Source organism: Pteropus vampyrus, unplaced genomic scaffold (genome assembly GCF_000151845.1).
Source record: "Pteropus vampyrus isolate Shadow unplaced genomic scaffold, Pvam_2.0 Scaffold75, whole genome shotgun sequence".
Classification (NCBI taxonomy): Eukaryota; Metazoa; Chordata; class Mammalia; order Chiroptera; family Pteropodidae; genus Pteropus; species Pteropus vampyrus.
In genome coordinates this window covers 161246-183272 of record NW_011888856.1, presented here as the reverse complement: position 1 = coordinate 183272, position 22027 = coordinate 161246, and the positions used below count along the sequence as shown (strand labels likewise).

General features: G+C 56.1%; 1 protein-coding gene across 1 annotated transcript in view; it reads right to left on the bottom strand.

Moving 5' to 3' along the window:
* ADCYAP1R1 (ADCYAP receptor type I) overlaps window positions 1-22027 on the bottom strand; it is a 58421-nt gene that overhangs the window by 32310 nt on the left and 4084 nt on the right. The window contains exons 2-6 of the mRNA XM_023532037.1: window positions 15128-15266; window positions 13535-13640; window positions 4463-4570; window positions 1922-1942; window positions 844-885 (exon numbers count right to left, since the gene is read on the bottom strand). Of these exons, the coding sequence (XP_023387805.1) occupies window positions 844-885; window positions 1922-1942; window positions 4463-4570; window positions 13535-13640; window positions 15128-15178 (328 nt within the window). The 5' untranslated portion in view covers window positions 15179-15266. The remainder of the gene's footprint in view (window positions 1-843; window positions 886-1921; window positions 1943-4462; window positions 4571-13534; window positions 13641-15127; window positions 15267-22027) is intronic.

The following is a 22027-nucleotide window of genomic DNA, read 5'->3' as shown; positions in this document are numbered from 1 at the left end:
CTAAGGGACCATGGCCTTTGTCCCCTCCCTTCCCTTCCTGAGCCTCCTCCCCTCTCCGCTTTGCCCACGTCAGGGTGCCAGGAGAGGAAAGGGACGTGGCTTTGAAAACCAATTTTTGGAAAAATGTCCTGGAGGTAGGAGCCGCTTCCTTTCTCTCATTCTGCTTCTTTCTCCTTTTCTGATTATGACGCAGTGTGGGCCCTGAAAAGTGTACGCCTTTTTGTTCAGTACTTGTCTATACATTTGCCACTCCAGTGCTCAGAGAGGAAGAGGGACAGCTCTGCAGACTGTCACCCGCCAGTGAGTGCATCTACTTCGCTGGGCTTCTTCGCCCCAGCAACTCCGTGGGAGCAAGGATCTCGGGAGAGCGGTTCTCAAAGTAGGCACCCGCTCCAGACCAGCCCGTTGGGGTCACCTGGGACACTGGCTACTAATGTGCATCCTCAGACCCCACCAGGCCTATTCAATTGGAGGTCCTGAGCGCGGGGCCCAGGAGTCTGAGTTTTAGCAAGCCCATATGCTGATCGTGTGAGAACCACCATTCCGTATGTGGGAGTCCAAAACCATCAGGGGCAACCTAATATTTGAAGTCCACGATGTATTTGGAGTTCACGACGGGATTTCGCGAGATCTCTGCTCCCCTGAAACTGTACGCACAGTGTTCTGTCTGAGAACTTGAGTGCAAGTTCCCATGGAGAAAATAGCAGCTTTATCAGAGGAGGAAAGCGACTGACCAAAGGTTGCACAGCCACAGAGAGGCCTGGAAGAAGGGTCCCCACGCTCACATGTCAGCAGATGCCCTCCCTCCAGCCAGCCACAGTTGACCCCGGCTTATCTCCTTACCTGAGAGGTCTAAGGAGTTACTGTCCACGAAACCAGGCTCCCCTGCAAAACACAGACATGGGCAGGAGTCAGAAAGCCCAGCCATCAGCTTGCCAGGGTTGTCCACTGCTGACTGTCCATGATGGAAAGCCCGGGCTGCCCCTGATCTGGGGGACCAGGGGTGGGATCTCGGCCAAGAGGCAGTCTCGCATACCTTTCTGACACACTGCACATTCTAATGTCAGTCTCATTTGCTTTGTTATTTCTGAGATACTCGTGATGGCTGATGACTCAGTTCTCCCCCAGGCCCACAGGAAGTGGAAATGGGGCATTGTCAGGGTGACGGGAGGGCCTCTGGAGTGGGAGAGGAATGAAAAAGGACTACTGGGCCTTTGCAGGTAAAGGGCAAGGGAGAGCAACACGAGCCCTGGGCACAGGTGCTCACCCCTCCACCTCAGCCCCCCGGCCGCTCTCCTCAAAGGGGTCCCAGAAATTCCAAAGACGTCATCCTCAGACATTTCTCTCTTTCCCTCTTGACTCACTATTCCCACCTCCGCCCACGCCAACTCTCCTACTAGCAATGAACCCCCATTTCCTCTCTACTTCTCCAAATCCTGTTTCCAAGCTCCAGCTGGCATGCCGCCTCCTCCAGGAAGCCTTCCTTGGCCTTTACGTGATTCTGCCTGCATGTTACATCACTAGGTCTCTTTTGTTCTCCTGCTTGCCGTACATTCCAACTCAGAGGCCACTTGGGGACGTCTGTGTCTGTGTCTGGGCTCACTCACACACACACACACACACACGCACACGCACACACGCACATTCAGGCCCACGTATGCATGTGGGGGCTTCTTCTCTAACCCCTCCACGTGTTAGTCTCATCTTCCCATATAAGCCCATGGGCATCCTGAGGCCAAGAGCTGTGTCTTCCATCTTCCTGGATCCCTCTAGGATGGCCGAGGGGGAAGGAGGGAAGAACCTGGACCCTGATGAGCCTCTCACTCCACCCCACCCAGTCCCAGCAGTCAGAGCTGGGCTCCTGCTGGACGGACAGATGGACAAACGATAGGCAGTCTGTCCTCTCCAGGGTTCCTCTTACCATTGGTTTCTGTCTCCCAGGCTGAAACCGAGAAAGAGAGAGCACATTAGTGAGAAGGAGGCTGAAGTGGGGTCTGCTCTCACTGGGCCCTCCCGATTACTGACCCCTCTCCAACGCCCAAACTCTGCAGAGGCTCTGCTGGGGGCCCAGAGCCAATAAGGACTACCTACGAGCTGGGGACCGGCCAGACACCGGAGACTTCTATCTCTCCTCCAGAACGGGACACAGTTAAAGAGAAATGAGTATGGGATTTCGGAGGAGAGAGAACGGGGCAGCTCCATAACCTGCAAAGTAGCAACTACTGCAGTAGTGGACGCCAGATCCAGCCCTGGGAACCAAGAGGGGCAACGAGCAACGCCATTCTCAACTTTCTAAGTCTCAGGAATCCATCTTTGTGAATAGAGATGCTAAAAAGTCCCACCTTAACGAACCATTAAGAAACAGGGCTAAATAACACATTCACTGTGCAATTGCCGGAGGGAAGGGTAGAGTCTGAAGGGAAGTTTACCCCAAGAAAATCTCATTTTACTGCGGATTCATTTTGCCTTTTCTTTTTTATTGTTGAAAAGAAGCAGTCTTACCAGGGTACCTGACCCAAAGTAGATTTTGAATAAACTTTAAATAAACAATGAATAAAAGGAGCACCTGAATGGAGGTGGTGACTAACTCGGTTTCTATAGAAATGCGTTAGGGATTGGGCTGAATCGCAGGGCTGCCACCTCCTGCGATTCAGCCCAATCCCTAAGTCATTCCTCCCAATCGAGTTAGTCACCGCGCCCCCACTCACTGTACCTCGTCCCCGTTAGCACTTCCCTCGTAGGTCTCCTCTTTCGAAATTCACTTCCTGTCCTGTTCAGGACAGGAAGTGGTCGCACCCAGTCCCCTAGCTGTCCCGATGAGGGGAAGTGTAGGGAGGTGAGTCCACTGCATTGTAGCTAAAGCCTGCCTTCCCCGGTCTTGGAACTGGGAGCCCACGGCAGGAGCTTGGCACCCCAACACACCGTCACTGCTGTCACTGGTGTGAAAAAGAATTTGCCTCTATCTCTTACAGATAGGACAGGGGCGCGGCAGGCAGGACTTCAGAGTGGAGTGAAGCTTGGACACTCTCTACTAGAAGGACCCTGGCCGAAGCCTTAGGCAGGTGAAGGAGGAAGCTGAGGCCTAGGTTGCAAGGCACTTGGGCATGGCCACACATGTGACTCAGACCCCTCCTCAAACCAAGGCCCCAACCCAGGGCCAGTGGGTGGTTCCCAGTAAGCCACCTGGCTGGAGCCCAGACCTGCCATCTCTCCCCGCCCAGCTCCGACTCGGCGCCCTCAGCTTGCTGAACTGCTTCCCTTAACACCCATAGGGCTGGGGTGGAGAGTCGGGGTCTGGTTCTAGGCTCTTCCCTGGGTCGGTGTGATGTGGTCAGACACCAGCCTTCTTTGGGCATCACGAGGCCTCAGCTGAAGGCGGGAAGAGCCTTGGAGAGCCCACTAGAGTCACACCCAAGGGAGAGATGCAGTCTCAGACTCCTTCCCATAGAGATGTGGTCATCAAGGCCTAGTGTCCGTGGGCAGAGCACTGCCCTCTCCCCTGCCCCATATCCCTATGTCCTGAGCCACAAAGCTCAGCCACTGCCCACCCCAAGGACTCCCACATCGGTCCGGGGCCCCTCGACACCTCCACGGCACTTCAGTAGCTCCTCCCCCACCATGCACACCAAGCACAGACACGCCCACGCTGAGCTCTGCACAACTGTACCCGCTTAGCCTCCCTTCACACGCCGGCCACCCAATCCGGCATCTGTAAGTCACACTGCTCCTGTGTGTCCACTGTCCTCTCACAGGCAGTCCAGAAGCCGCCGGGGGGGCAGGACCCCCAGCAACTCCTCTCCTGAGCCCTCCCCGAGGGCAGCGAGGACCAAGAACACGCTTTGCTCCAGGCACACAGTGTGCACTGACGCACTGTGAGCCTCTGGGGCCCTGCGCCTATACTGAACTAAGCAGGTGTGCGAGTGTGGACGTGAACCAGCGTCTTGTGTCCAGCTGCCTGAGGGTGACTCCTTGTGCGTCCATGCCTGTGTGTCTCTCTGCACCCCTGGGCATCTCTATAGGAGTGACAATGATAACAACATCAGCTAACAGTTACTGCTGGACTTTAACACGCGCCCAGCTCTGCGCTGAACGATGCCCACGTGCATCTCTCGGTTCTCCAGCCACCACGCCACGTTCCCATTTGACAGACTAGGGAACAGGGGACAGAGGGGCAAATGCCTTGCTCCAGGTCCCCAGCTGGGTAAGTGATCGAGGCCACGTCTGAGAGCCCAGCCCTGTCTCACCCACGATGACGTATCTCCACGTGGACCTGGGAGCCATGTCTGAGGGCAAGCTCCATATCCCTGTGTGCATGAGCTCAGTGGTTTCATGCCCCTCCAGCTCTTGAGCTCTGGAGCAGGGACTATCTGCCTACAGGGCACCCTGTGTCCTTGGTACTTGTCCCAGGAAAGGCTGGGGCTGCATTGAGTGTGGCCTGCACAGGCCCTGGGGGGAAACTTACCTTGGTCTGGATTGAGGATTTGGAAGAGTTCGGGGCAGCTGACCAGGACCATCTCGCCCACGTGGGCGGGCTTCCAGCACGTGATGTTGTCCCACATCCCGGGGCAGCCTGGGCGAGAGAGAGCACGGTGAGCAGTGAACACCTCTCAGTGGGCTCATCACCTCAATGCCTCAACATGGTCCCTATGGCCCAGTCTTTGCTTTTCACTCCGGCACTGTGGGTGCGGGGGAGGCAATGGGATGGGAGTTCACCAGGAAACGGACACAAAGAGAGAAGAACATAGATGAGGAAGCCCTAAGGACCCCCTACTTACGAGGCAGACAGAGGAAGAACATGCAGCGATGTGATCATGACAGACAGGCAAAGGCAGAGAGGGTGGCGGGTCCAACAGCAGTGCAGTTTCTGGAAGGGTCCGCATCCTGCTGAGGAATCTATAAACACCGGCTGTGGAGAGGGCTACTCTGCCACATAAGGGACAGCCAGCAGGTGACCGGCAGCGTCCCACTGCACGGGGCTGTGGTGAGGGTTAATGAGCTCACATGCGTCAAGCTCTCAGAAGAGCACGGGGCTCGCTCGGTGCCCGCTCCCTACTGTTATTATCAATAGTTTCGTAATTTCGGTTAGGTGTTCCCGGAAATCATTCCCCCGAGAGAGGCCTGGGCAGGGAGAGGAACCAGAGCCCCAAAAGGTGAGAAGAAAGGCCAGCGGAGGGCTCGCGGCCAGGTCAGGGGAAGCCTGGGCAGGCGCTGGGCAGGGAACGGGCCGGGGGCAGGCCTTGTGAGCTCACGGCCTCTCTGCTGGGTCCATGACTGACGGTCGGGTCCTGTTTGGACCAGAAGTGATCTGTCTCTCAGAATTCAGACCTGGCTATTATGGAAGTCACACCCAGTCACAGTGGCCTACGACATTCTGCTCCCGAAACGACCGAGTCTGGGAGCCCAAAAGGCCACAGGAATCTCTGAGCAAAGCAAACCAAGACGGCGAAGATGCTGCGGCCACACAGGGGGGAGCGTGTCCCAGGTCTCACCGCGACGGCAGGACTCCAGCTGGCACATGGCTGCCTATGACATCACGTCCTTGAAAGGGCCCCAGCCGCATGCCTCTGGCTGGCTGCCAGGGCCTGTGCCGACCGTGGAGCGGCCGTGGATCCTGGCTGTGTCTGGCCCCCGTCCCGGGAGCCCGGTTAACAGACATTCCCTTAACATGGAACGTCAGGCTCTGGCACGGCCAGCTGCCACTGCCAGCTGATGTTCCTGAGGTCCCAGGGCTCTTTAGGTGGAGGTGAGCGGTCACGAGGGCCAAGGGTGGGGTGGCACCAGGGGACGGGGAAGGGGCTCCTGGGTGGGAGGTCAGAGGCGTGGGGCAGGGCAGGGATTCATTCTCCTCACAAGTATCTTCGGAGCCCCCAGCATGTGCCAGGGCCCGCCAGGCCAGGCCCAGCGACACAGTGGTGCAGAAAACACACGTGAGAAGTTTGTGTTTCGGGCAGAGGGAGGGAAGGGCCCGGATGTCCCTTCAGCCATGCATGGCAACCGCAAGACTTGAGATGTGTCTGCTCTGGCAAGTCTCTACACCCTCCTCGCTGACTCAGTTTCCCTGTGTGCACACCAAGGGCTGAGCGTCCCTGAGGGTGCTCCTAACTCTGAGTGACCAGAGTCCAAAACAGAAACGGATGCACTCAGGACCCACGGCCGCCCAGAGGATGGCCGGGGAAGCTGCGGCTGCCTCCGCTGGCCGACTGCCAGGACAAACATCTCCCAAGGTGCCCGCCACCCCACCCAGTGTGCTGCCACATTCTCAAAGCCCTCCTGGTGCCTCCCTAGGTTCCCAGCGTAGGTCCCCTCCCCAGACCAGAACCCGTAACTCCAGGACCCGATCTCTGCATCTGGGTTTCTATCACTGCGACAGTGGGATGGGATGGGAATTACGTCCCGGGTTCCTGACGCAGAGCTCCTCAAACTGCTGGCATTTCCTGAGCGATGGGCTGAGAGGGGCATCTGTGCCTATGCATAAGCCCCTTTCAGCCACACCTCACCTAGGCTAATAAAGTGACTTTTTGAGGATGGGAGTGGGTCCCCAGAGGAACCAACCTTGTGATTCGAGTAGAATTTACAGTCCCATCCCTTAACCTTCAGGGAGAGGAGAGGGGCTAGAAACTGAGTTAATCACCAATGGCCAATGACTTAATCAATCATGTCTACATCATGGATCCCCTATGAAAACCCTAAATGTGGGGTTCAGAAGCTTCTGGGCTGGTGGAACACATCCACGTGCCGGGAGGTGGTGCACCCCAACTCCACAGAGGCAGAAGCTCTCGCATGTGAGACCGTCCCAGGCCTCAGCCCGTGAATATCCTCACCTGGCTGGTCATTCATATTATTTATAACTCTCTTTACAGTAAACAGTGAAGTGTATTTCCCTGTGTATTTTTCCTTGTGTTCTGTGAGCCTCTAGAGCAAATTACTGAACCAGAGGAGGTCATGGGAACCCCCAATTTGTAGCCACGTCAGACAGACAAGGGGGTAATCTGTGGACCCACAACTTGCAGTTGGCGTCTGAACTTGGGAAGGGGCAGTTTTAAGGGACAGAACCCTTAACCTGTGGGTTCTGTGCTAACTCCAGATAGTTTGTGTCAGAAGTGAATTAATTTGTAGGGACATCCAGTTGGTGTCTGCGGAAAATCGGAGAATTGCTTGGTGTGGAAAGCCCACACATCTGATGTCAGAAATATGAGCAGAGAACCAGTTTTCCTTCGGGGTACAATGTTCCCGACCCCGTCAGGAGCTCTCAGTCCTCTAGCCTGCATCACGGGCGTCACAGGGGACTCAGGCGGCCTCCTCAGACCTTCCTGGGATGCTCCATTCACATTTCCTTCGCAGTTATTGCTTCCCGGCTTGACCCAGACGGAAAGAGATGCAGGCTCTATCTCCTCTCCCTGTCTTAGTGGAGCCTGTGCTGGTCTCGGGGACCAGCTATGTCTTCCCAGGGACCCTTTCCAGGGAGTTAAGAACAGGATTTGGGCTCCTGAGGGATCCTCGGGTTTTTCTCACTAAAGACAGCAACCCACCCTCCTTCCACGCCCACAGAACATGTTCAGCTTCCCCATCCTCATCTGTTCTAGACTCCAGTCCCAACACAGCTTAGTTTTGTTGCGCCTGGAAGATTTCAAGATGCCTTTTTTTTTCTCCTCCTCCTCTTCCTTTTACCCTTTTTTTTATTCTCACTTTCCCCTCCCCCTCCCCTTTATTCACTCATTTATTCAAGAAATATTAAGAGCCTATTATGAGTCAGACGCTGCAGAGCAATACAAGAGTGAATAAAAAACAGCATCGCTCTCTGCTTGCACAGAGCTTACAGTCTGGCAGCCGAGCGAAAGATTTCGGATTTTTTGCTCAGTGCTAGGAGAAGCCCTTGGATGGTGTGTTGCTTTCCTGCTGCTGTTGTAACAAAGCAAACTTAATGGCGCAACCTCTTATCTTACCGTTCTGGAGGTCAGAAGTCTGAAATGGGTCTCACTGGGGCTAAAATCAAGGTATCTGCAGGGCCACGTTTCTTCTGGAAACTCCAGGGAAGAAACTGTTTCTTTTCTTTTCCAGATTCAAGAGGCCAGACACATTCCTTGCCTTGCGGCCCCTTTCTCCATCTTCAAAGCCAGTAGCCTGGCATCCTCAAGTTATTCCCCTTCCCTGACCCTCCTGCCTCCTTCTTTCACTTATAAGAACCCTCGTGACTATTCTGTATATACCTGAAAAATCTAGGATACCCTCTCCATCTTAAAGCCCTTAATTCCACCTGCCAAGTCCCTTTTGCCATGGAAGGGAGCATATTCACAGGTTTGGGGGATTAGGACACGGGCGTGTTTGGTAGCAATATTATCCTGCAGTCACATGATCGGGTTCAGCAATGTGGGAAGGTGACATTTCAGGAGCAGGAAAGCAAACGTCTGGATGTGTTTGTCAGGCTATGGCCGTGGTCTGGGAAGGACGGCAGACTCCACGTGGAGACGCGGCAGTCAAGATGCAAAGGAGTTCTGTGTAGGGGAGTCCAGAGGAAGGACTGACGAGGCTTGGGGACAGACTGGCTGGACATGGCCGGTGAGTGTGGCAGTGCTTCTCCCTCTCGCTGGGTTCTCACCAACGCTCAGTGGGTGGAAATGATGAACGAACTGGTCTCAAAGACATTCCCGGAAGCCTCCACGCCCTTCCTCTCTCTCTCTCCTCTCTGCGGCATGCTCAGAGGCCACATGTTGAGGGTGGCACAGATGAAAGGGACCTGGATCTCTGAGTGGCCATGTAGGGTCAGGCTCCACCTTCCATCTCTGCTGACCACACTGGCCTGAGACATGTGCGAACGTTAAATGGTACCGTGCTAAGTCTCTGAGACGTGAAGGCTTATTTGTTACTGCAGCACAGTCTAGGCTACCTGACTAATGCCGTGAAGCGGGGAGTGGTACCAAGGATGGCACCTGGGTTTCTGGCCTGAGTGTCTGGGTGGAGGAGCCGTTCACCACGGTGAGGAGGACTGAGATGAGTTAAGGAGCAAACGGTGGGGGGAATTAGGCAAGCTGGAACTCAAGAGTTTAGTCTGGGATATATTTAGCTTGAGATGGTGCAAAGAGCCAAGTGGAGCTAGATTTCAAACACGCAGTTAGGGGGAATTCCGGAGTCCAGAGGGGAAGTCAGAGCTGGGCAAAGAGAATGGGGAGCGGCCAGCACAGGGATGCCACGTAGGGCCATGGACTTGGATGCTATGTCTAGTCAAAAAGCGTAGATTTAAGAAGAGAAGAGAAGAGAAGGGGGCCTGGCCCCAACAGAAGAAGAAATATCAACATCAGAAGAGGAGCTGGCAGAGAAGACCGAGGAGGGGTGGCCAGAAACGCAAGGAAGCCCGGGAAAGGTCAGTGACTCAGCCGCCAGGAACACATGGTTCAAAGGGCAGACGGTCAAGTGCATCAGACACTGTTGAGAGGCTGGAAAAGTTCCCCTCCGCTTCCTCCCCCTGCAGAGGAGGTCGGAAATGTCTGGGAGAACTCTCTGCTTGGACATCTCCAAAGCTTCCCTATTCACCTCTCATGTTCTACCCCAATTTACGCTAAGTCCTGTGCCCCCTGGCTCAGCCTGTCCCACTGAAAGCCTCTGTGGAACATGGTCACAGGAGTTCAGGCATGGGGGGTTCCTGTTTGCAGGGAGAGAATGCTGTGCCCACTCTCCGAAGCTGCTCCCACTAAGACAGCCAAGGACAGGCAGCACCTGGCAACAACAGGAGGGACAAGGACCACCGGGCAGGCTGGACAGGAGGGAGAAGGAAAGAGCCATTAGCCTCGACTGGAACAAAATAGGGACCTAATCTCAGGTTGTCATGGTGATGATTTTGTCCAGTTCCACACAGTGTTCAAAATCCGTGAGACCAGGGACACTACAGGTACTCAGACAAAGGCATAGCTTCCCTTTGAGAAGCCGCGCAAGGATGCTTGGGTGTTGTTAGAACGGGCCCCTCATTTTAGTATACAAGTCAAGGGTAAAAAATGGTTCGATCTACTGAAATTCACTTTACAGCTAATGTTTCTGATCTGTGAAATGAGAAGATCTGCGAGGTCGATGTGCTGGGGGGCGGGGGGTGGCTACAGAGGCAGCCCTCCCCTCGGAGGTCAGTGGTCCTCCAGTGCGGACCCCAGACCAGGTACACACGCCACTGGAAACTTGCCAGAAACGCAGAAGCCCAGGGCCCATCCAGACCCAGAGAGTCAGAAACTCGGGGGCTGGGCCCAGGAGTCTGTGTTAATCAGACCTTCTGGGAGGGTCCGATCGATGCAGGCTCAGGTCAGAGGTGAGGAGGAGTGCCACAGAGCGAGGGTGAGGGTGCCTGCACACCCCACCCCTTCCCCACGCTGGGTGCTGCTTCAGTCTCGGAGCAGCTAGGAGGCACAGACCGGAAGCCGATCTTGCTCTAAGGATGCGGAGTGGAGCCCAGCGTGGAGAGCCTCCCCTCTTCCGGGCCTCTTCGCTTTTGGAGTGGGGTGGGGCTGGACGAGGCACTGTGCACCCTGGACAGGCCCCAGAGGCTGGGTCAAGCCTGCTTCCTCCTGCTCCCGCCAAGGCCACTGCAGGCCTCCCTCTCCCATCTTCTCCAGAGTCTGGGGGAACCCCAAAGAGAACCACACCCGACCAGCCCTGCTTAAATGCAGGGAAGGCCTCCAGACTGACGGAAGCCTGCAGCCCTGCAAAGAGGAGGTGCTGGCCGGACTTGTCCTGGGAGGCAGGCTGAGCAGACAGAACAAAGCAGCCAGCTCAGCAGGCAGTGCCTGCGACCTGCGTGGGTTTGGGGACCTCAGGAGCGGAGGCTCAGGTTCCCACGCAGAGGAGTCCTTTTTCCTTCTGTCTGGCACCGGAGCCTGCAGCACAAAGGGCACCCCCCGCCGGGGCGGCAGACCTGGGCCCTGTCCCAGAGCTGGCTCAGCCCTCTGTGTGATTTGGCCAGTGACTACAGCCTCTCTGTGTGTCACATGACAGAGCTGGACTCAGTGTTGTCTCAAGTCCCATTTAGCATTCAGGGGTTTGGAATGAGGGACAAAACCACTAAATATTTCTCCTCAATGACGGTCTGAAGAAACATCTTTAAAACCTCCCAAGGATGCTGCAGACAAATCGACCTGGTCAGGAGGCTTGCTTCCACCCCCCATTACCTCATCCGTATTGCCTGCCCCCCTCACCCGCTCAGCTCCTGTGCCTCTGTCCCTTGGCTTCCACTCTGAAGGCCACTAAACACATTACCATGTGACGTTCTCAGGACCAGCGAGGGACAAGGGTTTGATGGGTGCAGGTGCCTTCCTTGGAGCCCGCCACTGTCCCTCCAACCACACACACAGTGCCGGGGGCACACCTCACCTCTGACAGCTCAGGAGTGTTGGGTTTAAAGGATCATGGGGAGATATACAAAATACGTATAAACACATTAAAAATATATAAAAGCAATGCTGGGAATTCAAACTCACAGTCACCAGCACAAATTTTCTTTTTTCGTTTGCAACTATGTTTCAGGGACATTGGCTCACCTATGGTTGGTTAGCATTCTGTGCACAGTGCATGTGCCTGGGGACAGAGAAGGGGTACAGCAGGAGGGCTGGCCTCTCTCAAGTCACCCCAAGCACAGATTAATCATCCAGCACACAGCTGTTGACTCTTTGCTACACTCTCTTTGACTCTGGGCCCCCTGCCTGGCTTACCTGCACCCCGTGGGCCACCCTCTGGCCTGAGATGGCATGAGCGCCTCGGGGGAGGCTCTCCTCTGGACGAATCAGTGGTTCTCAAATTTGGACACGCTTTAGAATCATCCGGAGGCTTTTAACACATGCCTTCAACAAGCCCCCCGCCCCAGCGCTGATCATGCGGGTCTGGGACGGGCATCTTAAATGTTCCCCAGGGTTCTCGTGTGCCACACAGCACAGCGGCAGGGATCGCTGTCCATACTGCACGAACGGGTTTGCTCTGAACTCAAGGATGCTCCAGGACCAGGCCTAAGGCTTCCCTCAGGCCCTAGCAAACCCTCCCCTGGCAGCTGACAGCACAGTCAACATCCCCCCAGAACTTCAGCACCGGGAAGGTACTCGGAGGCCACCTGTTCTGAAGTCCCCTTGAGAAGGTGCTCCTCCAACCTCCGTGTGCCGGAACAGCCCCTGCAAGACCACAGGCCTGAAGCGAGCGGAGCTGGACACTCCTGGCCTCCCCTCACCGCTTCGTCCTCTTCCAGCCCAGGGCTCCGCAAAGCGCTGTGCCATTCACCCCACCTCCCGGCTCTACCCCTCCCTCCTGGATGCTTCTTATCGCTCAACCCCAAATGCAGCTGAGACCTGAGATGCAGGGGGCAGGAGACCTGGGTTCCAGGCCCACCTCGAGGCTCCACCTTCCCATCCCCTAGACAAGCTCCTTGGACCAGGTGTTTTTCTGGCCTCCAGCAACTGGGCGCCCGTCTGGACCGCCTGCCTTGGTTTCCCCAGCTGGTGGGGCCTAGAATCCACTTGCAGCCTCAGTCAGGGCTGAGCCGGAGCTCATCTGGAAGCAAAGGCCAGCATGGCTGGGAGCGGCTCCATTACCAGTTAATGTTTGCCGACTGGCCGGGGAGCTCAGCCCGGAGGGACCGTTACACATAACTGGGCTGCAGATTAATCACGTATTTAAACAGATGGTGCTCAGAAAGAGCTCCCTGTAACCGGGGAGGAAAAGCGGATCCCTCTGATGTGGGCAGAGAGCCCCGCTCAGCCGCTCCGAGGCACAAGTGAGGCTGGCGAGGCCTCCAGTGAGGCCCCCACTCCTGAATCCCATCTCCCCACGTGCACCCTCTCCCTGGCCCCGCTGGGAGTCTGGGAGCCAAGGGCGCCTCCGGGTCCCACAGCGAGAGAGTTGGGAGAAGGGCTCTCAGCTGGAGGCCATGCCACTCCCTTGGGACCTTTGGAAATGTCGTGAGACATTCTGGGTTGTCACGCGCATCTAACAAGAAGACTTGGGCTGCTGACTGTCCTGCGGGGTGAGGCCCACTCCGGCACGAGAAGCCAGCAGCCCTCTCCGTGCTGACAGCGGTCCCTGGAGAAGCACTGCAGCAGACAGGTTAGGACGGGGGTTCCCGCTGCCGCCTCGTTCTCTGGCTTCTGACAAGTGAGCAGACCAACGAGGTGGGAAAGGACCCCACACCTCCTGCCTTGGGTTGACCAGGTGCTCGCCAGCTCGCGCACCTGCAGCAGCTGTGTCCCTGGTGCCACAAGGCCTAGGCTGCCTGCTAAGGAGCTCTCTGGCGGCCACGGCCCAGCCCAAACACCAGAACCCGTGAGATCGAAGGCGGCCACCTCCATCCACCCAGAACAGCCCCTTCCAGAGAGAGCAGGCCGTCCCCAAAGAGGGCAACCCCAGCGCCACTGTCCAGGGCAGATGCAGAATGCCATGGCCCCAAAGGCTTTCTGAAGCATCCAGGGACTGGTACCCTCTGCCATTCTCTATGAGGTAGCTGGAGGTTGGGACAGCAGTTCTGAAGGCCGGCCTGGATATGCTAGAGACGCCTCATCCGCCCCGCCGCCCTGCTCACCTGGGGAGGAGTCATTCAAGCCCATCAGGTCGTTCGCCCTCTGGATCTTCTCCAGACACATGGCTTCCTCCTTCCTGAAGATGCAGTCAGAGTGCATGGCGGTGGTCTGCGGGGACACGTGGGTTGGATGTGGGAGAGAGCAGGGAGGTTCACGTACAAGCGCTGCTCCCTAGGCCCCAGGGGAAGTTGGGGGGTGGGGTCAGGAGCAGGAAGCCGGTAGTGACAGAGACTTCAGGGCCAGCAGGGGTCCTCACCCCCACTTTGTCTTAGATCCCACGTCTTCTCCACCAACTCAGTGTCAGCCTCTGGGAGGACCCACCCCCTGCCCGGGTCTCAGTTTCTATGTCTTGTCATAATAGCAGCAAACACATCTCCAGCACTTTACTATGTGCGTGCATTATTGTTACGAATGTGTATATACCTGTATATATGTACGTATTTCAATAGTATTGCAAAGTACGTACTATTTTTACCATTTCTCACTTTACAGATGTGAGACTTAAGCACAGAGCTGTTAAGCAACTCGCTCAAAGTCACACAGCTTCGTAGATTGTACAGCCAGGATGCGACCCCAGGCAGTCTGGCTCTAGAGACCACGAGGCTACTACTGCACATTAGGGGAGCTGGCAGAGGGTGGGAGAGAGGAGGGGCAGAGGAGCTCAGTCTCTCTCTCCTCTGGGGGCTCCTGGAGGAGGTGCACCGCCAGGAGCTGTGGGCGAAGGCGCAGCGGCGGCATTCAGTGGGCCTACCTGCCAGCCACTCTCGTTTACTCTCTCCTACTCGACAAAGGCAGAAACTGAGGCTCAGAGAAGGTAAGAAGCTCTCGCCTGAGCTCCCACAGCTCATTAGTGGATTCAAGCACAGGACCCAGGGACTTCAAAGCCCACAAACTGCTATCGTGACAGTCATGTCTCAGTGCTGTCACTAACTCAAAGCTCCAGGTCAGGAATGGTTCCGTAAGGGATGTCAGCAATGGAGGCAGGCACCAGGCATCCGAGTGACCAAGGGTGGTGTTCAGGGCTCCCGTCTAGCCCCGACTGCTCACAGATGTGCGGGCGGCTTCCAGGGACGGGCCTCTCTGTGGTCACACGGTGATGCGGGGCAGAGGCAGGACTCCCATCCAGGGCTCTGAAGACAGCTGTGTCCAGCGCCAGGCTGTATTCCCAGCCTGAGGGGCCGGGGCCAACCCGGGGAACCCACCCTACCCCATTGCTCTAGAAGAGACATGAGCGGAGAACAGGCTTCTGAGCTCGAATCTGGCAGAGACTTGGGGGCTAGGAATGGGATCAAAAGAGCCTCTGCAGCCCTGAACGGGGACCCTACATCCAGTTGAGCAGGTCGTGTACTGCACAACGCTAAAGATTGTCACGCATGTCCCCATCGCAATAGATTTGTGAACTGTGTAACAATTTCTGGTCAAATCAGCAGATGGTTTGGAGAAGGGGCATCTTTTCTAATTCAATGGTGCTAGATGGTCCAGTGAGGGTACTGGCTTGGCTGAGGGAACCCAAAAGACACCGGTTCTTTGGGGTGCGGGCTCAGGTGAGCCTGGGGCTCCAGCTGGTCATGAAGTGGAGGCTCCTGGGTCCTTACCATAGGCAGCAGGAGGAGAGCAGCCAGGGAGGCCCGCACGATGCTGGCCATGATGCTTCTCACCCAGAAGGAGGCTCAAGCCAGCACTTCCTGTCTCCGACTCGGAGCAGCCGCTGGTCAGCCCCAAGGTGTCTAGGGGCTAGAAAGAAAGGCAAGGCATGAATCCTGTGGGTAGTGTCAGAGTTGGGGCAGGGACAACCTGCCCTTCCTCCTGACTCCTCCCCTACCTGCAGCAAGGCTCTCAGCCTCCAAGGGGAACCCCCCCAAGCCTTCATTCAGGCCATTCTTGATTCTCCTGTCCCACAAACATCTGCTAAGCACCCCCTCAGTGCTGGACACAGGGCATACAGCGGGGAGCGTGCCGGCTCAGGCCGCTGTCTACTGGCATGGCCCAGAGGGCTTTCTCCTCTGCGGTAGATGACTCACTCTGTCCCCAAATCTCCCTCCACAGTGACAGAGTTTTAGCTGTCACATGTATGTCTGCCTGGAGAGGGCATTTCCCAGTCCCTCTTGCTCTCAGGTGAGGGCATGTGATGAAGTTCCCACGTATAGAATGAGGGTGACAGAAACATGTCACCCTCACCATTTGCCCGTAAAGCACTTCTGTGCCTTCGGCCTTCCCAGACGCCTGACCCGACCCAGCTTCAACGGTGCAGCCGGAAGAACACCTGAGAGGTGGGAAGCAACACTCCGAAAGAAACCGGAGTGATCAAGTGGAGCTGGGCCACTCCACCAGCTCCAGGCCGCTACGTGAGGAAGAACCACGCGGCCAACTTGCATGCTCACAGAGGGACGCCTTGTTCCCGCTGCCGAGCCTGGTGCCCGAACAAACACGGCCTCCCCTCACCCGGACTCAGCCCGCTTGGCCTCCAGGATAAAGCCTCTACCTCTGCCACATACGGAGTGACTGCTGAAGAGTGTCCTCGGGCTCAGAGCTGCAGGAGCTCCAAGAGGGGCAGTCCGTGAGGACTGGGGCCACTACGGGGGATGACGAGGTTCGGGGAGTCGAGTGAGGGGAACGTGGTAGCACATTCCCAGGGGAAGAATCTGGGCGGCTTCTAAAACCGATCGTTAACGAACATCTCCTTCACGCCCACGACTCCACATCTGGGTCTCTATCCTAGAGAAACGTTTGCACTTGTACAAAAAGAAGCATATGTAAGGATATTCGCTGCAGCATCGTTTAAAATGGCAGCAACAGCAAAAAACGGGGCAACAAAGCACGCGTCAAGCAGGCACTGTTAACAGGCCCTGCGTAGCCGTTCATGGAATACTACACAGTAATTTAAAATTTATTTTTATTACTATGAAGTTATTAAAAAGATTGAGTAGGCCTGTGTCAGGGCCACCACTTACCCCCAGGTGCCTGGTTCAGGAAGCCCAGGGGGGCTGCGGCCTGACCATTAGTCCTTACACACCCCCCACTAGTGGGCAGAGCTGCCGTCATCCTAGGGCCTTTGTGCCCTGGCTCTCTACCCACCCACGCATCCCTCCCTCTCTCTCTCCTTACCTCTCCAAGCTGCCCTCTCTAACTAAGCTCAACTGGGTGATAATTGAGCACCCAAAAAGGTGACAGAAAACCCGCCACAAGAAGGCTCTATGAAAGGAGCCCTATCTTCCCCACTGCTGCCCTGTCTGCTCAGGGCCCGCTCAGAGATGCTCTGAGATGTGCCCTGTGAAGTCCAGGAGGCCGTGCGGATGCTGGCCCCGCCTCTCCCCAGCAGCTCAGGAAGGACTGTGCAGGATGGGGAAGCACTGGCCCCAGCACCCCTAGGCACCCGAGGCACTGGCTGTGCAGCACACTCAAGTTTTAGTCTCTGCACAAACCCCCAGGGCCCTCCACACCCCCGGTGGTCACGGGCTGCCACTGGCATGACCCAGCACTGGTGGTCCCCAGGGGGCTCAGTCCCATCCACTCTCCCTGGGGAGCCCAAGGTCCTGTCTGACCTGCCTGGCCCACCCGTCAGATGCTAGAGGCCATGTCTCTCAGAGGGCTGAGAGAAGCCACCACAAAGCAGAAGGCCTCTGAGATCTGGAGCTGACTCTCCCACGCTTGGGACAACATCAGGCTAAAGGCAGCTGAGGTGTGAAGTCAGGAAGGCCTCCACCCAGTGCAGTGCTGGGGGCCTCCAGCACTCCCATCGGCCCCTCCGGCAAGGGTGCCGTCAGCCGCGGCCAGCAGCCTGGGCCCGCGTTCTGGTCCAAAGTCCAGACCCTTTGTTTCCACGGGTCAGCTTTCTCAGCAGAGGAAGGTGACTCCTCGGACTGCCTCATGGCTAGCAGGGCCCAAACGAGAGCCAGAGGAGGGAAATGGCCTATGTCACCAAGTGGACACACAGTGCCCCTTCTTAAAGACCGTCTCATTTGTACTCCCAGCAAGGTGCCACCAGAAACATCAGCCAGCTGCTGTTTCCGGCTCTTGAGGGTCACCTCTGCCCCGGGGCACAGGGAAAGCTTCCAGGAGGAGGAGGAGGAACACTCGGATGAAATCAGAGCTCCCTGCTCTCAGCAACAGCAGTACGCCCTCCTTCAGAACGGGGGTCCCGCAAATGGAGACTCGCTGCCTCGTCCCCCTGCCCTGCTGGCCCAGCACTCAATGTTGGGGGCGCATGAGACCACTGAGGAGCACCTAAAATCACCCCTGCCCGACTGAGTTGGCTCTCTGGGGATGGTGCCTGGACATCGGTGTTGTTTAAAGCTCTCCAGGTAACTCTCATGTAATGCGGGATCATAACCTTTATGAGAACCAGGAAAGCTGGCCACGAGGGCTAGTGGCCTCCACAGCTGGGGCTGCAGTAGAGGTCAAGTGGGTGGCAGGGAGCAAGCTGAGAAAGAGTTTGTGTCTTGAGGGCTGATTTCTGATCCTCTGTCTGTCTGCCTGCCTGTCTCGCTCTCGCTCTCTCTCTCCCCCTCTCTCTCTCCTTCTCTCTCTCTCTCACACACACACACACACTCACTCTTTCCCTTTCTCTCTCCCCCCCTCCCTCTCTCTCTCTCCTGTCTCCTCTTCCCAGCATCACAGAAGCAGAGAACACAGAACAGAGAACAAAGACCTGTGCAGACGCAATCACACCGCAATGTAGATATTCAGGTATGTTTATCGGATTGATACACATAAAAAATGCAGAGTTGCACACACTCACTGTGCAAAGGCACTCAGATACATAGGGACGATTAAATGTATCTGGATTCAGATGCAGGGGCAGGTACACACGCAGACATACACACATGCAAACGTGTGCGCATACGCACACACATGCGCACACACATGCTCACACGGGGAGGCCAGACTGGCAGAATGCTCACCCCTGTTCTCAGCTGCAGCTGCACTGGATCGGAAACACACTGGAGCAGCGGCCCCGGCCCAACCATCCCCCAGCTCTCTGCTTTGTCACCAGGCTGCTCAGGCAATGAGGTGAGCCAGGGAGAGGTGTGGCCCCAGCTCAGGGGCCCAGGGTGGAGGGGTCCTGTCAACGTAAGCCTCCTCCGGAGCTAGACCCAGAGTTCTCGATGCTGCTTTGCCCTCTCTCTCTCTCTCTCTCTTTTTTTTTTTTTTTTTTTGAGATATAATTGATATACATTATATTCGTTCCAAGCACACAATGTAATGATTCAACATTTGTTCATATAGCAAAATGATCACCACAATAAGTCTGGTTAACATCCATCACCATATATAGCTACAATTTTTTTCTTGCGATGAGAACTTTTAAGATCCATTCTCTTTGCCAACTGTTGTCCCCACCTTTCAGCCACTACAGCTCGTCCCCTGCCCAACTGGACACAGACACCAGTGAGAGAGAACCTGGGAGCTCCCAGGCCCTGATATTCCCACCCCCCGACCTCAGCTGGGGACCTCGGGGACCACTTCCTGCGTCCTCTCCAGGATGGTGAGCTCCTCAGCCCCTCCCGGCACCCTTGCTGGACAGCACTCAGAATTTAGTCTTAGGCCACCTGCTTCAAACTCGGTACCCTTCTGGGCCACATGCATGGCGTCTCTGCCTTCTGAGGTGTGTCCCCTGGGTCTGCCACCCAGAGCCCTGCTCCTCCTCCTCCTTGTCCTGGCTGCCTCCCTCCTGTGGACTCCCCCAAGCTGCCAGTGACCCTCTCATAGGACAGCGCCTGGCCCTGCAACCTGGGGTTAGACTCTCCCCTCCCTGAGGATGGACACTGGGCTCAAGTGGCTCAGGATAACACCCATATTCCAGGCGCTCTCTCTCTTGGATCCAGGCGCTGCTGGGGCAAATAGCTTTTGCAACTGCTCTGAGGACAATTAAACTCTATTTTCTACGTTTATGGTGGTGGACTTGGGACCATTTTGCTAGAGGTTTTAGCCTTAGGGCCTCAAGCAAGTCATTTAGCTCTTCTGTGCTTCAATTTGATTACCTGTAAAGTGGGAATTACAGTAATACCTATTCCATAGATGTTACTGTGAGGTAGTAACAAATTTATATAGGTAAACTATAGACTATATTACATAGCCTGGCTCCCAGGAAGGGCTATACACATGTAACTATTATGATTACCTTACCACTTGTGTTCAGGTGTTTGCACTGTCTTGCTGTCACCTCTACCCCCACAGGCCTGTGTCACATTCAGAATGGGAACAGCAGGCCAGCTGCACCTTTCTTTGCTAATGACTAACATTCATTAAACACTCAGTATGTGTCAGGCGCTCTTCCAAGCAATAAATACACATTAGCTCATTTCGCCTGCCCAAACCTGTGAAGTAGTTACTAGCATTATCCGCATTCTATAGCCGAGGTGACTGGGGCACAGAGAGGTTTAGCAACTTCCCCAAGATCACACAGCAAATTCGTGGTGAAGCTGGGAAGTGAGCCCCAACCGCCTGGAGCCAAAGCTCGCACACTCCATCCACGTGCTCCTGCCGGCCTCTGTTACTGATGAAAGGAAGATCAGCCTAAAATGCACTGGTGCCCCCTAAGCGATCTCTCTCATACCCTTGGGGACTGGTCATGCTTTCTGCTGCCCATATGTCCATATCTGAAGTACCCTCCTTAGGAAGAGTTAATTATGAACACAGTATTTCAGACCCGAAATGGACTGTAAAGATCACCTCCCTGTGGCACTGAGTTACCTGTGGAGAAACTGAGGCTAGAGAGGGGGTGACACTTCCCAAGGTGGGCACAGCGGAAAGCCCTGGACCCCTGCCTTTCAGGAATGGATGTGTGGCAGATACCTGGGCTGCAGGGGAGTCTGCTCCCTGGTCCAGACTCAGGATGACCTGCCCTCCCCAGGCCCCATCAGCCCAGTGACTGACTGGGAGCAGAAACTGACAAGAGCAGCCTCGTCCTCCGATGAGCCACTGCACCAGGCACACAGGAAGCTGGCGTCATCGGTCAGCACACCGGAGCCAGTGGTGACTCACTGGGCTCCCGACTTTCTGCATGGAGTGGGAGGGAACCGAGTGACCCTCCAGCCATCCCTCACTGCCCACACTCTGTGGGATCCTTTCTGCTGCTCCCTGGCTGAGGATGGCTCAGCCCCTGGAATGGGGCGCTCACCCCTCTCCAGATGCTGGTCCAGGCCCCTGGGGGGAAGCTCTGAGTCTTTCCACCGCGTACTTCCAAGCCATTGGCTGCCCTGGAGAAGCCCCCACAGTAGGAGGGCAGCTCCTCACCCTCCCTTTCCATGGAGCCACACAGCTGGGTCCCTCTCCTGACCTCATGAGACTGTGGACATCTGAGCCATCTCCTACTGGACTCTTCTGCCTGCTCAGCATCCTTCCCCATCGCCAAGCAGTGCCACGCCTGGACACCAGACAGAAGATGACCCAGGAGAACTGGACCACTGGCCTCCCTTGCTCTCCCCATGCTCCCTTTATTGATAAAATCTGAGCAGCCCCCCACCCCCAATTCCTCCTCTCCCTCCCAGTGCAGCGAGCCAGGGAGTGAAGGCTGAGAGATGAAACACTGCCTCCCACCCCCAGCTCACCTCTCAAAGGGAGGGAACTGCACTTCCGTCTGGGAAGGAAGTGGGTACCATCAGAACCCCTCACTCCCCAATACGGTGGGTGGAGCTGATAAAGGGCAGGGCCCAGACACCAGGGGCCTCCTGACAACCGCAGATTTAATCATTAATGCTGGTGCTCCTCGTGGGTGTTCAAACCTTCCTAGCTTGTTGCCCTAGCCCCTAGAAGCCTGCTTTCTTCATCCGCCTCCAGCCAGAGTTGTGAAGATCAAATGCGATGCTGTGTGTGAAAGTGCTCTGTAAACCGTGAAATGTCTTCCCAGGGTCGAGCACACAGCAGGTGGCAGAAGCCAGGTCCCCAGAAGGGCCTCAGCTAAGATCTCACCCAAGCCCTGCATTTCCCACTTGGGGCCCTCAGGCTCAGGGCAGGAAGGGCCGCGTAGAGCTCACATGTGCACACTGGTGGTGTTACCCCATTTCACCGGTGAGGGTAGGAGGCCCCAGGACACCAGGAGACTTTCACACGCTCATACTGCAAAGCCTTTCCACACTGGGTCGTCCAGGCACATCTCCTGTCCTGGACGGGTTCCAGGAGTTCTCTGGCAGGGAGAGGCCCCTGGACCAGGGAAGAGGATGAGGGGAAAGAGCGGGGAAGGAAGAAGCAGAAGATAAAAGAAGGGGGAAAGAGTAGGGTGGGAAGGGAAGTGATGGAAGGCGGTGGGAGGTATTGAGCGGGAGGGAACAGGAAGCCAGGAGCAGACAGTTGGCTGATGTTTCCTGAGCAGCTCCCAGGCAGGGGGTGTGGCTCCTGGAGAGGTGGCCTGAGAGCACCACTCCGTCTGCACTGACCTTTATTATCCAGCAGTCCCTCCAAAGAACGAGTGGGAGTCCCTGGAAGAGAGACCCAGCTCTGAGGCCCCCAGCAACTGAGGCCCAGAAAATTCTGATGAGTGCCTGGCGGAGGTGGGT